This window comes from Penicillium subrubescens (genome assembly GCF_028828155.1).
Source record: "Penicillium subrubescens strain IBT 31985 chromosome Unknown utg000005l_segment0_segment0, whole genome shotgun sequence".
Classification (NCBI taxonomy): domain Eukaryota; kingdom Fungi; phylum Ascomycota; class Eurotiomycetes; order Eurotiales; family Aspergillaceae; genus Penicillium; species Penicillium subrubescens.
The window spans coordinates 1,731,767-1,746,402 of record NW_026643155.1 but is presented as its reverse complement, the minus strand read 5'-3'; the positions used below and the strand labels follow the sequence as shown (position 1 = coordinate 1,746,402).

Here is a 14,636-nt window from a genome sequence, read left to right as displayed (position 1 = left end):
GTTAAGATCGTAGTCTCGGGAAAGATGAGAGCTTTGGCTGATTTTGAGCAAGACCAGCTTGCTGTAGAGGTGACTGAGTTGGAAGGCAAGGCCAATCGACCAAAGCCTTTCTAGAAGCGTTCTGGTTTCTCCTAGGCAAAAGTCCTGGACGAATGCAAACCAAAGCAACCCCAGGCTGCTTCAGAAGGCACGGAAAAGAAGCGAGGTGATTGCTGAGGAGGTCCCAGAAGGCCTATCAATATGTCGTTGAGTGGCTGGAGACGACGATAGGACCTGCCTAGATTGAATTGAAGGAATTGGATGAAATTCAAAGAGAGATGTAGGTCAAGGCATCAATCGATGGAAAGTTCCGTTGGTCAATTGGGTGCGCAGCACGGGACGACAGGAATGACAGAGCCACTGGAATATCTGGCAGAGGCTGTATGTGATTTTGTCGGTGGGCAACGAAAGGAATGCTGGTGATCCGGTCACTGGCAAGGGCAAAAATCGCGAATGGAGCTTGTCCACCGCGTTGCTAGACGATTGTCGGAGAAACGAAAGGAGGCAACAAAGCCAAAGAAGATAAAAAGAAAGGGAAGAACAACAATGGCCTTTTGTCGATGAGGCAAAGGAACCAAAAAGAAACGAAGAAAGGGAACTATCGAGGCCTGCGACTACAAAGGGGGATGGGATGAAATCGAGAAGGACCACTTTTTGCCTGGTATCCACGCTTTTCCTGAATAATAATGGTGGGGATATATGAGACAGGCCAAGTCGGCCTAAGGGCCATCAAGGAGAATGTGTAGAATCGAGTAAGACTGGGCCGACGGATAGTGACCGTCCATTATTCAAGCGTTAGCGGACGAACTGTGTATCATGTATTATCTTGTTCGGCGTGTCTACTCCGAGCCCTCTCTCTCGTCAGGGATCGGGGAAGGGGAATTTGTTTGGCGCCACGCTCTCAAGCCTTCGGCAAGGAATGTTCATCTCATCATTGATCCGCAGGAGGGGGAAGATCGGGACGGGATTTTCTGTCACGAATGCAAAAATCGAATGGATGAGTTTATTTGGAGGGGCTCAAAATGGAGGAGTACGTAGTATGGCGTCCGGAGACGACCTTCCACGTTCCATGGGATCGAATCGGGTACCTGGAGAGTGACCCATTGTATCGAATCTTGAATTTTGCCGTCAACCGGAACCTGACATGCGATATGCGACATGCGACAGGTCAAGGTCGAGGTACACTTGGCGCCGCAAGTGGCGGGGATGCAGTCGGCGGGATGTGACTGGCTGGTGATGAAACGTCCCAGCTCAAGCCGTGAAGCAACAAGCGCCAGCCAGCCAGCAGCAGGCTAGCTGCCGAGCACTGATGGCGCCGATCCTCGTCATCGCTGGGTTGGCGGACGACTGGTTGTTTGAGATTGGGCCTTGCTTGATTGATGGGCCAATGGGTGGCTGGATAGTGGATACTTGAAGAGACCAAAGGGGTAAAGTGTGGTGCTGCGGAGGGGAAGTTTGGTGGACTCTGCGACATGCTTAGGGTCACTAACAAGTCACGAGTGTCGGACCAGATACTAACAACAGTCTTGCGTACAGACGGAGTCCCACACTCTATTACTGATAAAATGTCTGACATACCTAGTCATAGTTGCATATTTTGATAATGTGATTAAATCAAGTTTGTTGTCTACAATCCCTCCAAAACGGAGCACTGACAGATGGACCTGGCATCATGCACGGCTGCAAGTATGGAGCATGATAGCATCACTCATGTTTGAAACCCTCCATGATCGAAGGTAGTCATCTTGCATATTCCATGGAAAATGACTCCTCTCCTACTCGGTACTTTCTTTTTTCTAACTACTCTATTTCCCGCCCTCACTCCCCTAATCTTCCCAGTATCACGGTTCATAATGCTTGGCACACCGGGGCCTTCATTTATGTCAGACCTTAATCTCCCCTAGATGGAGAATTTCCCGCCGAGTCCACAACCCCAAGACCCAAGACCTATGATAGTCAAGATAGTTAATCACCCGAATACCAATAAGATCCCGCTCCCGTCATCTCATCTTTCATATGTACTCAGACACGAGTGTCCACTAATCAAAATCTGCGCATTATCGCTGCAGGCGGTCGAAACAGGGATATAGCAAGAGTTTGCTAGAGCCTAGACGGGAAGAAGGTCTCGGAGTCAGACCTGTCTTTGCAATGGCATGCCGAAAATTGGTACTTTACCAGGCCGTCGGTCGTCTCTCCTCTTTGGTGGACAATCGATTTTTCCTGTATGTCTCCAGATAAAGTGGGTTTATCAATGGCGTCCGGCGAGCTGATACAGATGCCTTGGCACTAGACGTTTCAAGAGTCTAGATTGATAGGTGTCACGCTATCACTCTAGTCGTCTTGCCCCTCCCGCTCTCGTGCCGCTCAAAATAAGCTACTATTCCAACCTAGATAACCATGACCGACGGAGTAGTACTATTTTAGCTATTGAGTGGCCAACTATTCAAGATTAGCCATTCTTAGTGTCTTGGAGCATGATCCTACTGTGAAGAAGACGGGAGACTGTGGATTCATATTCAACATACTTTCTCCATGCACAATTAAATTGCAGATCCGACTCGTATAAACTTCCAAGTACCACTTTAGACAAATGGGAGGCGGGGGAGGTGTAAAACAGGCAATCAAACAAGTAAGTGAATTAGAAGCAAGGCAGAGAGACCAGGAGTATTTCACACAAAAGCAGACACCAAAATAATAACAACCAAAACAAGTCCAAAGCCGGGGGTATCAAATCAGAATGAAACACCAAAACCCCCAATCTAAACAACAGGCGGGCCAGCGCCCACCTCTAACCGCTCATATTCACCACTGGTTTTCAAGGAAAGGAGCGTCCAGGCCCAGTGTCGCGTGGGCTAGACAAGCCCGGGCGCTTTCCACTCTCACGAGTACTGTGCATCAATCTATCAATGACGCTCGTGCCCGGTGGCAAGATGACTGACAACACATCCTCCCGAAGGATCGACCACAAGACCCTGATTGACAACGAGCCCTTGTTCCTCAACCTTAAACAGGCCGGGGTAACAGTTTATAAGAAACTAAGCTCATCATCGCTGTCTTCTTCAGAGCAGGGTATGAGCATTGATCTCCGCGGGGTGACAACTCGCAGGGTTCGACGGGGAAGGACGGACGTACGGGATCGCCCAGACCTGCGCCGCTCCACTGCCCGGTGAATCCGCTTCTCGACCAGTTCCGGTTCTGAGTCTGACTCGGGGCCCGGCCGAGAAGGTGTCTCACTGGTCTCAGTTTCTTTCTTGTTGAAAATCACTACATCGACTTTCGTCGGGAGCCTTGCCGTCGTGGAGGTTTCCTGCTTGTTTACCATGCGGTTCGGTAGAGCACGTAGAATACGACGCTGCGAGGGTGCCGGCTCCAGAAATGGAGATTTGGGGGCAACGGTAGTAGACAACAGTCCACTCCTTCTTCTGGTGATCCGTTCTTGATTTTCCACAATGACAGGCGCTGGCCGTCGTCGTTTAGCTATTTGCAGAGGCGAAGAGTCTGTGCACTCAAGGGGTCGCTTTAATCCAGCGGACGGTGGTGACGAGGTCATGCTCGAAGGAGGCTCCATGAAGCGATCGGACTCCTGATCGGACTCGTGAGAGCTGCTGCCTGTAGAGCAGGGGATGTAAGACATTGGCATTGGCGTTGAATTCAAAAAGGCACGACCCTTGGCCACGGCGATCGGTAGTGCGTTCAACTTGGCCGCGGGAGTACGAGCAACCCACTCTCCAATGCTCTCCTCCCAGCGAAAACATCCATTCCGCGATCCCTGCTCCTCCAACCCGTCCGAAGATGCGGGACTAGGTTGCCTCTTGCCCAGAAGAGTAATGACCGTCTCTTGAACCTCAACCGCCCACACGTGATCGTCTGGCTCACCGGTACTCTCTGCGAAATCCATGGCAGCTTCCACGGCCACTCGACCCAGAAGAGTAGACAAAGCTGGCGCATCGGTCATGCCTGGGAGCCGTGAGAACATGCGACGAACCTCTCGGCCCAAGCAGAGACGTTCATCATCTGTCGTACTGCCAAAACATCGGAGGGCTTGCCGGGCAAACAAGGCCAATTCTTTGACTAGACCCGAACGGGATGCCAATATCTCGCAATATCGCTCAAGAACGGGCGTAGAACTGACCGTGTGTTTAGGGTCGCCTCTCCAAATTGCATCGTTGCATTGTAAAAGACAATCCGCCACTAGAATGCTGCCACGCCTGAGTAACTGATGGAAAGTTAAAATAGTGGCGTGGGAGAGCGGCTGAGATTCCATGTCTTTCTCAAGGAGGAAGCGAAGATAATTGATGATATGACCAGCCTTTGTTCCTTCGAAGTTATCCGGGACATCGAACCCCCGGGATCGCGAGATGTGCATGCCGCACACCGCTGCCAATAAACTCGTCACATGGTTGCTCAGCGCATCTTCCACCGGCACAGGGCACTTCCGAAGGAGATCAAGTCTGTCCGTAGTTGAAACAGGAGATGTTATTGTTCGCCTTGCATAGACAAGACCGCAGCTAGCCGTATCACCTCGTTCTGATGCTGGAACCGCGATAGCCGGTAGAATATCGGCAGCTGATGTGAGAACGGCTTCGATCAGTCGTGAGGCGGCGGCACAGTCACCATCCCCTCTCGAAAATGATATAGTCGCCCGAGTCATCCAACTAGTCCATGACCTGGTCGCCATCCACTCTGGAGGCAGCACACCACGTGTGAGAAGCTTGGCAAGCTCATCAAAAACGTACGAGCGATGGGCCCGGACGTGGTGCGAGTATTTCCGTAGTAGCCTGATAGGATCACCCGGCTCGTTTGAGTCGGTAAGAGGTTTGAGGGCGACGGGATAAGGATAGCTTTCACGCGTCGATAGAAATATCGATAGCAATGATTCACACGCGTCAGGCTCATGATGTCGACACTTTTCAATCAATGCACATGTGATCGGATCTGTCAACCACCCATTCATTATCATATTCGAAACCAGGTGAATGCCTTGTGCTCGAACAGCCTCCCGAAGGGGCCTCCACCCTTGACCATGGGGGGCATAATAGCTTTCCAATTCGGTAAAATACGCATTACACATGTCCTCGTCATTATCATCATCCAACTCGTCCTGGGCGTCCTGCTCATTTGCGATGAATTCAGGCAATCGTCGTACCACTGTCGACAACAAAGACCGAGTTCCACGGACGATCTGGGCCGATGTCTCGTTGGCATCACGTTTCGTAATTCGAGTATTGCACAGAAAATTCTGAAGAATGCGGTCGAGGTTATGTACTATGCTGGCGAATCCCGGATCGCTGGATTGACCAAGTATTTCTTGCCAGGGGCTTTTGTGAAGAGGGTACCTGTCACGGAAGGCCTGAAGTTGTCTATGCGGGTTCGTTGGCCTGATCTGTTCGGCTGAGGGTTGTGATTGAGCACTCGCAGGCGCTTCCCATCGCTTTCCCGTGATCACCGGGGTTGCGAGCTCAATTGCGCCGGGCAGAGTACGACTGGCTTCCGGACTATGTATCGACAGTCGCGTTCGCCTTTTGCCTCCCTTGCCTTCTCCCCGCGACGAATATTTATGCCGCAAGCGCCGCTGATCGGGCTTCTTTCCAGGAACCCAGACCGGATCATCCTCGTCCGCGTCTGATCCCGAGTCATTGTCCTGGGCCTTCACAACTTCGCTTGTGTTTTTTGTACGAGTATTGATGTTCGTGTTATGTTCAAGTATGTTCGAATCGGCTGCGATAATCGCTAATGTCTCATAGTGCTTCTCGAGTCGGCGGTAGATTGAGGCCAAGGGGCGTAACATGCGGTTGGCCCATCTTGCGGTGGGTTTCACGTCGTCCATTGGGGGGTGTATGGGAATAACTCTGTCAAATAAATCCATATGTCTATATATTGAAAGGTCAGTCTCAACTCGAGCTGCTCAGAAGGTGTTCGAGGTGCCTTGGGACGTACTTAGAGTAACAAGGCTCAGCACCGACTCGTCATGACGCACGCATAGCAGTCACCACGCCTAGCGTCCAGGCATTGCCAGTCGCCAGCGCAATAAAATAACAAAGATGCCAATTTATGTACTACAACTCAAGAATAAGAGGTGCGTATTAAGGCAGAATGTAGGTAGAACAAAGAACACGAAATAATTGTCAATCGGCGACCAGCAGAAACGAAGTAAACAAAGGTGGGTCCCGAATGCGGTCAAGCGTCCAGGCCGAGGCCGCACCGCCAAGACTCGAAGCTTTGTTGTATGAATTTCTTAAAATAGTAGTGGAAGATGTGGTATGAACATGATAGTTTTGATCCGTCATCATATACTATGACCCAAGTCACAATGCTAAATGCAAAAATTCTCAGGTACACAGGGCCGTCGCATCGTCAATGCACATCGAATATAGGGCCATATAAGTACAACCAAATCCATGAACCTTCCCATGCACTGCCCAGGAACAAGATCAATAGACCCAGAACAAAAAAAAAGAAGATAGAGAGGAGAGAGATCTAGAATAATACAGTATTTTCCCGCTCATCAAACCGAACCAGGTCCCCCTCCGAAAAACGATCATGGAGTATTTTATTGTTAAGACATGCGAAGGCCAAGAAAAGAAGATGAGAAATGAAACACCAATGTCAGAGTGAACAAATTTGAGTAAGAGTCAGACAGAAGTCATTTGCTCAGAGAAAATTTAAGCCTTGGACTGCTTGGATCCGCGGAGCTTAGGGTTGGCAGCGGTGCGCTTCTTCTGCTTGGAGCGGGAGGAGCTCTGGTCACCACCCTCGATGAATTTCAAAAGGTCGTCGATGCTGCGAGAGTCCATGCCAGATCCAGTGGCGGGGGCCGTGCCAGCAGACTCAGGAGCGGTCTGACCGACCTGAGGCTGGACTCGAGTTCCCATGGTGGGAGCACGGGGGTTGATGTTGATGCGACGCAGGCGACGGGCCTGGATATCCTTAGCGTGCTTCGCAATGGAAACGGCATTCTGAGTGAGCTGCTCGAGCCATGTCTCAGCCTCCTTGGTGTTGCGGTCCTCGGGGCCAAGCTGGGCAAGGAAAATGTTGTAGGCCTCGCGCATCTTGACAACGGCAGCCTTGGAGTCCTGGTCCAGAGCCAGAGCCTGGGCAAGCTGGAAGAGGATAGTGGCAGTGTTGATAGACTGAGGGCCAAACAGGTTCTCACAGACGGACAGGGAAGCCTCGAACCACTTGCGGGAGTCAGCGTACTGCTTGAGGTGCTGCAGCATGACAGCGGCGTTGTTCATGGTAGTGATCGAGTCGGGGTGGTTGGGACCATAGATGATCTTCCAGAGATCCATGGCGTGCTTGATGTAGACCAGAGCAGTCTTAGTGTTGCCAGAGGCGTGCTCGAACAAGCTCAAGTTCAGGTAAGCCAAGATGGTGTCCGCAGAATCGACACCCAGAGTGCGCTCAGTGACGATGACAGCCTTGCGAGCCAGCTCCACGGCGGCCTCCTTCTCGTCAGTCTGGTAGTAGAGCATAGAAAGCTGGTGGTACAGCTTGGCGACCTCGGGGTGGAGGATGCCGTAGATCTGCTCGTGGAGAGACAGAGACTCCAGAATGAGCTCCTGGCCCAGTTGCTTCTGGTTCTGCATGAGCGAGATGCGACCGGCCTCCAGGGCCTCCTCAGCCAAAGCGCTGCGCGGGGAAGCATCCTTGACCAGCGGAACGATGTTCAGGATATCATCCGCAGTGAAAGTGACAGCCGGCTTGTTGGCCTGGACGGGGGCGCGAGTAGGGGACTTGTTGTCGCCGCCCTTCTTGCCCTTCTTCTTCTTGTTGCTGCCATCATCCTGGCCATTCCCGTTGGCAACGGGAGCGACAGGGGTGGGCTCCTTGACCTGGTCCTTGGTGAAAGCGAACTCGCGAGCGCCGAGCTGGAGACCCAGCTTGATAGAGATATCACGCAGGAGCTGCAGGTGGCGCAGAGAGTTGACCCATCCCTCCTCGAGAGAGAATCGGTAGCGGATGGCAACCTGCTTCTCGATCTCAATGCGCAGCGACTCGGGGGTGACCTTCTCGAAGGAAAAGTCGCCATCGGGGTAAACATCACGCAGGGACTGGTCGATCTCAGCGCGAGGGGCAGAGTTGACATCAGTGCCCAGCAGGCAGTTCAGGAGCTGAGTGATGCATGGAGCAACGAAGGGAGCGGGAACATTACGCAGGTATTGGTTGGCAACGTGCTTGAAGGCACGAGCAATCATCTCCTGGACCAGGAGAGTGGACAAGGCCTGAAGACGAGGACCCTTCTCGGTGGACAGCTGGGCCAGCTTGCCGAGGTAGCGAACATTGATACCCCGCTTGTGGAGGAGCTGGGTGAGCGACTGGCCGTCCATGGGGAAGCCAACGTCGCCATCATGCAGGTCCTGAACCAGGTCGGGCATGATCTTGGAGCGCAGGTGCTCGCAGGCCTCCCGCACTTCCTTCTCATCCTGGGCCCACTGCTCCTTCTCCTCCTCGGTCTGGGGAACCTGGCCGCTGAAAACATCAGGGTTGAGGGCGAGGTTAAATCCGGAGATATCAACACGATCCTGGTCCTCGCTCTTTTCCTCAGTCTTCTCCTCGGAACCCTCCTCTGGCTTGGCCTCCTTAGAGGCTTCCTCGGCCTTGGCAGCCTTGCGGCGCTCGACTTCAGCCTTGACGTAGGCGCTCATCTTAGAACGCCAGTACGACTCAACGAGCTCAAGGCGCAGGACCGACATGCGGTGAGGGTAGGCATCGCTGCCCTCCTCCTCCTGCCACAGAGCATCCAGAGGAGCCACGCGGTACAGATCAAGAACGTACTTGCGTCCATCAGTACCGAGCAGACCCTTGGTCTCCACGCTGCCCTCAAGGTCATGACGCTTGCCATCCTTGTCCCAGACAGGGTGCTGCTTAATGCGAAGCGCCTTGGACAGCTTCTCAAAGACGGGCTGGAAGTCGGGGTGCGTGGCCACAACCTCCTTGCCCTCAACACCGCCATAGTCAATCTGGTGCTCACCAGGCTCCCGCTGCTTGAAGATACCAGGAACAATGCTCTGACCAACAATACGCTTGCCCAGGTAGTCGACAACGACAGTGCCGGGAGTGAAAAGACCCTGAATATCGAGCTGGTTCACAGCCTTGATACCCAAAACGTCCTTGCCAACAGCCACGCGGGCAGCCTCGTCACCGCCCTCGGAGGTGAAGGTGCCAACGCCATCTGCGCCGAAGGAGTAGAAGATGTTGTTGTAAACGAAGATCTGAGCATCCCGAGCCTCAGTGGGGTTGAGAGGAGCAACCTCGCCGCGGGCGACCAACACCGCGCCACGAGCGGCAGCCTCATTATAGTCAGCGAACAGCTTGGAGGTCAATCGCTCACGGAAGACGCGATCCTGAACGGTATCCCGGGGCAGCTCGCGGGTGGTCTGGAACTCTTCGTTCCAGTCCCGCAGGGTCTCAGCATTATCCACACCAGAGATCAGATAGCTCTCCTGAGAGCGAGTAATATCCGGCTGGTGAGCGTTCTGGCTTGAAGTAGTGGGGGCAACGAGCCAGGGGCTGTTGGGAATGGCGTTTTGGAAAGGGAAGGTGGTCAGGAGATCCTTCTGGTTGTTGGACTCCTGCAGAGCCTCAAAGGCGGTGTTGAAGGAAGGCGACAGCTGAGAAATCAGGGTGAGGAGAGAGTGGGCGTTACCCTTCACGTTCTTGGGCATGATAGTTCTGGGGAAAGGATCGAACTTGGTGTTGGAGCACTTGTTCACGAAGAAGCCCGAAACGTGGGAGGTGATGGGGAACTGCTCGCCCTCATTGGTGATGACCTGGAGGTAGAGCAGGTGGCCCTTCTGACGGAGGTTATAGGGCACCGGGTTCCACGGTGATAATGAAATTGACTTCACTGTCTTAGGAAGAGGGGCCTGTTCCTGGGGCAGGATAGTCTGGAGCGAGGACTCGCCGGTCAGGTTGTACTTGGCGAGCGAGTGGTCCTTTTCGGACTCGCCAGCCTTAGCAGCCTCAGCCGAGATGGCATCGTGCAGCGAAAGACCGGCGGAAATACCGTGCAGGTTGTCCACACGATCACCAGCAGCACCAACCAGCTCGCGTGTCCGCACAACATGCATGCGGGCCTCCTTCTCAGTGTAGGGATCCTCAACCAGGACGATCTCAGAGTTGGCCTTCAAGTCGGGGACCTCAGACAGCTCGACGAAATCGTTGATGCGGGTTCCGTTATACTCAAGGTGGAAGCATGTGTACTGGAAGGTACCGGGCAGCTCGACGATGGATTGGCGAACATCTTGCACCTGTTCTTGGCTCGAGACCTGTGGGGAGGAAGACGACCGAGTCAGAGAGAAACGTCTAATATAAAACCTGCTATGATATAGCACGTACCATCACCTGGATCTTGTGCGGCTCGTGGGGAAGCTTCACGGAGATCTGGAAGAGACCTGGACTCGAATCAGAAAACTGCCATACCGCCCTAGCTCCAAAGATGCAACATACCACCCGCATTGTCATCCTCGGCAGCGCCCTCGGGGTGGGTGCCGTTTGTGGGGTCTTGGGTAGCCTGAGCAACCTCTATTTGAGGATCAGTATATCGTTGTCGAAGGGAATTTTGTTGCGGTGTATGCTGTGGTCTGGGGTCTCGTGTGACCGTTACCGCGCGCAAGACCTCGAGAATTGACGGACCTTTCGAGTGCTCCTGCTCTCCATTGGGTTGCGCCATGATGTTTAATTGTTGAACAGGATAGCTTCCGACAAATTCAAGATGCGACGAATAGCTACCTCACAGCTGTGGAGTGAAGTTCAGACGAAACCGATCGGGAATGGAAAAAGCGAGGACCTGCGGGGATTGAGCAGGGATGGAAAGAAAAGAAAAGAAAAGTCGCTATAGTACAAGGATCAGGGCAATTGAACCAGTTAAGCCAATAACCCCGGACCCCAGAGAAAGATGCAAAAGAAAATCGGTCGGTATGGGGGAGAAGGGACAACAGCGGTGGAACGGAGGAGAAAATTTCGCGGATGCGGCATACCCTCGGAAGTGCTCGGGCGGTGGGTTCGGGGAAGACGCCGCGGAGAGTCTACTCCACATTGTGCGAAGAAGGAGAAAGTTTTGAGACATAACGGAGAAGGGGAAAAGGTGGCATTGATAGTCATCATACTGTTGACCTAGATTGTATTGATTTACTTTCAATTGTGATGTTCGGCGTGTAGAAAATTGGCGCTATTTAAAGTGATGACCTCCCTATAGTTACTTTGGTGCCTCAGGCCGCCACATGTTGGTGGACGGAGAATTTTAGAATCACCACAGCGAGACAGGCTACTATTTAGTTATGATGTGCACTTTCAGACTGGTTAGTATTTTTATGTTTATTATCCAATTGTCCTATATTGAACTCCATTGGTCTTACTTCGAAGTGAATTGCCCGGGTGCTATGGAGTACCGGCTCGTTGCCCGCTTAGTTTCGGATAAACGACCCTCTAGCAAAACCAACAAACTTAGGATGAAAGGAGCCTTGAAGAGATTCTCCGTAAGATAAAAACAGCAGATCGATAAGGATTTGTTGTCTGTGCTTTTTGTGCAAGCGGATCCTCCATCTTATGATCCCTAGGTATACCTCGAGCTTCTCCTGGAAATATATATAGCACAGCTCCGTAGGATAGCCTGAAAGCACAACGTTACAGTGTACCTTGGAAAAGAAAAAAAACCACTGCTATACTTCTTGTGAGAGAAAGGATCTTCTATGTACAAACAAACTACTAAGTCGATATGTTTTCCAGCACTAGACAACACCGATAGTATGCATGTTCCCCAGAGCCGCGAGGAGTCTCAAGTGCCGAGCCACCGAGTCCCAGATACGATTGCCAAGACTCCAGTTGTCGAAGATTGGGCTCCACTACGACTGAGCTAAGCCACAGTTTCTCCTTCCACCTGAACATCCTCCTATCGCTGACTTCTATTCAACATGTTTCCAGTCTCTCCTTAAGGTATTTCCGCAGTCTCATCTTCTTCTCTGTGTCTTTTTTAAACCATCACCTTGGGGTCTCACGCCCCGTCCAATCTCTTATCTCCGAAGCGCCATTACCCCTGTTGCTGTGGCGCTGAAAGTCGCGAAGCCTCTCTAGTTTTAGCGACTGTTGCGCTCTGCATCTGCATCCATTCGATAGGACGTGCGGGACCATTTGTGCTGAATTAATCTCCAAAAAGAGAATCAAACTCAGCGTCTTTGATCCAGCCCTAATCCAAGGGCAAAACAAAGATTCTGAATATTGTACCAATTGAGGCATTGAAACATCGATTTCAAGATGTTATGGAACCGGCTGGGACATCCTCTTCCCTCCTTTGCTAGGCGAGGATTGACCAGACCACTTCGGTACAATGGAATAGTTCTGCAAGCCACAGGTCAGCGGTTCAATTCCTCAAACCCGCAAAACACAGGTCAATACACGCCCGATCCCACCGACCAAAATGAATCGGAAGAGGGTCAGGGCAAGGGTCGCAAGAACGATTCAGACCCCAATTTGAAAAGTACAATCTTGAAGATGCTTGAGACCGCCGCAACAACCGCCGCTTCGATTGCTATCCTAGGGTAAGGCTACCGTTGCTATGTACAAGGTCGAGCTTGCTGGCTAATCTTGAGTTTATAGTGCGGCGGGATATTCCTATCACCAGTACTACAAGTACCTGATCTTGGATAAAATGGACAACGCGTTCAAGCCAGGTGATCCTGCTCTTGAGATCGCAGGTGTAGTGTCGGGAAAACACCACTATCGTGATGAAGAGCATTGGGTTGTTCGGGACGAGCAGCCTCGAATTGACGACATTGTGGCGGGACGACGTGGTGGTCATTACTATCTAATTATTGGTGAAAAGGGCACTGGAAAGACATCAATGCTCCTGGAAGCTATGCGTAAGATTGATGGTAACAGCTGCGCTATGTTTGAGGCCCATGCGGATCTGGAAATCTTCCGGATTCGGCTTGGAAAAGCTCTTGACTACGAGTTCCACGAGGAGTACTCCATTTCCCCAGTCCTCTTTATCAAAAGGTTCGATGGCCCTAACAATATATGTGCAGTTACATCGGCAGCTTGTTCAGCATCCGCGGCCCGCGAGACACCACCCCGTTGTTGGATATCGAGCGGGCCTTCAACAAACTGGAGAAAGTCGCGTTGAAAAGAAGACAGGGAGGCTCTCCTCCGCTTGTTCTCATTGTCAATAGCACTCACCTTGTCCGAGATGATCACGATGGGCAAGACTTGCTTGAGATGATCCAGCAGCGCGCTGAGCAGTGGGCTGCAAGTGGGCTGGTTACAACCAGTAAGTTGCTACCAGCTCTATACTAACCCCGATTCTTCGTTCATGGGGCTGTCTAACTCGTCAAGCAGTTCTCAACAGTGATGACTACTGGGTATATGAGCGTCTGAAGCGCTACGCGACCCGTATGGAGGTCATTGCAGTTTCGGACCTTCCTAAAGACAAGGCAATGACCGCGCTCTGGAAATACCGCAAGCAGTTCTGCCATGAGGATCTGCCCGGTTCGGTTCTCGAGCACGTGTACGACAAAGTTGGTGGTCGCCTCTCCTTCTTGAATCGCGTTGCCAAATCCCAGGATGTTTTGAAGACTTGCAATGAGATCTGTCAGGCCGAGAAGACCTGGTTTCTCAACAAATGTTGGATTCTGGGTATGGAGATGGATGATGATGTGATGGACGAGCAGAAGTATTCAGTGAGTTTATCTCTTTGAGAGGCTGTGAATGCACGAAGTATACTAATGCAAAGTTAGTCTGCTGCCATGGTTCTAGCCAAAGCCCTCGTGGACCTTGAGAAGGACATGGAGAAGAGTTACGACCCACACAAGGGCCACATTCTGCCCGAGATCCCTCTCCACAAAGCACGCGAGATCATGACTCGTGCCGATTTCGTCCAGTCCTACGATCACGAGAACATCTTCACCATCGATTCACGAGCCATGGTGCGCGCCGACTCTGTCCCCATGCAGCAGGCCTTCCGAGAAATCTGTGCCATGGAAGGATTTGACAAGCACCTGGAGGACACTCTGGAGCGCATTGGTGACATTGAGAGTCTCGGTCGCACGCGTGAACTGACAATCAAGGATCTCTGGGACAATGGTAAGTACCGGATCGTGGTCCGGGATACTAAGGGACGCGAAAGTGGAACTGTGGAATTTGCAGTTGCCGAACGCGAAGGGGAGGATGAAGATTAAGATGTTTTACCCTTATGTACTATCACTTTCACGTTACCTACTTACTGTTATGTCAATATGTCAATGTATATGCTCCCAAACCATGAAACCTGCAAGACCCGTCACTCTTTGTGTCTAATAGCTCGTTCCATAATCGAGAAATTACCGCCATGATAGTTGAGTCTTTCATCGTGATCTGGCGACCCCCCTCGCCTATATTGAAGCTGTTCTATACGGGAAGAATCGGTTCGGCGATCTTTTCCACCCTAGTTAACATAGCTTTTCATCTGTAAAAATTATTATGATAAAATGTGTGATACTTTTTACTGATTCAAATAGCAAAAATATCCCATCATCATAACCCCCAATAGTGGAGATTGTAAATTTAGTGGGCACAAGAGAGTTCATCTTGAATTCTTTGAGGCGTGACCTTGGAAGCTCCCAGCA

The 14,636-nt window shown here is 51.7% G+C and overlaps 4 protein-coding genes across 4 annotated transcripts; 2 read left to right on the top strand and 2 right to left on the bottom strand.

Moving 5' to 3' along the window:
* Positions 1 to 1,061: 1,061 nt before the first annotated feature.
* On the top strand, positions 1,062 to 1,265 carry N7473_007139 (uncharacterized protein; the record flags this gene model as incomplete). The annotated part of the gene is made up of 1 exon (XM_057153079.1): positions 1,062 to 1,265. One exon carries the CDS (start codon positions 1,062 to 1,064, stop codon positions 1,263 to 1,265), a length of 204 nt encoding a protein of 67 aa, XP_057007417.1.
* Positions 1,266 to 3,064: 1,799 nt separating this feature from the next.
* On the bottom strand, positions 3,065 to 5,866 carry N7473_007138 (uncharacterized protein; the record flags this gene model as incomplete). Its single annotated transcript, XM_057153078.1, has 1 exon — positions 3,065 to 5,866. The coding sequence occupies one exon, from the start codon at positions 5,864 to 5,866 to the stop codon at positions 3,065 to 3,067; it is 2,802 nt and encodes a 933-aa protein (XP_057007416.1).
* Positions 5,867 to 6,701: 835 nt separating this feature from the next.
* On the bottom strand, positions 6,702 to 10,711 carry N7473_007137 (translation initiation factor 3 subunit CLU1; the record flags this gene model as incomplete). Its single annotated transcript, XM_057153077.1, has 4 exons — positions 6,702 to 10,307; positions 10,378 to 10,433; positions 10,489 to 10,563; positions 10,675 to 10,711. The coding sequence occupies 4 exons, from the start codon at positions 10,709 to 10,711 to the stop codon at positions 6,702 to 6,704; spliced, it is 3,774 nt and encodes a 1,257-aa protein (XP_057007415.1).
* A 1,580-nt stretch (positions 10,712 to 12,291) lies between these two features.
* N7473_007136 (ATP-binding protein) lies at positions 12,292 to 14,210 on the top strand (the record flags this gene model as incomplete). Its single annotated transcript, XM_057153076.1, has 5 exons — positions 12,292 to 12,575; positions 12,634 to 12,999; positions 13,062 to 13,303; positions 13,372 to 13,712; positions 13,770 to 14,210. 5 exons carry the CDS (start codon positions 12,292 to 12,294, stop codon positions 14,208 to 14,210), a joined length of 1,674 nt encoding a protein of 557 aa, XP_057007414.1.
* Between the last annotated feature and the right edge of the window lie 426 nt (positions 14,211 to 14,636).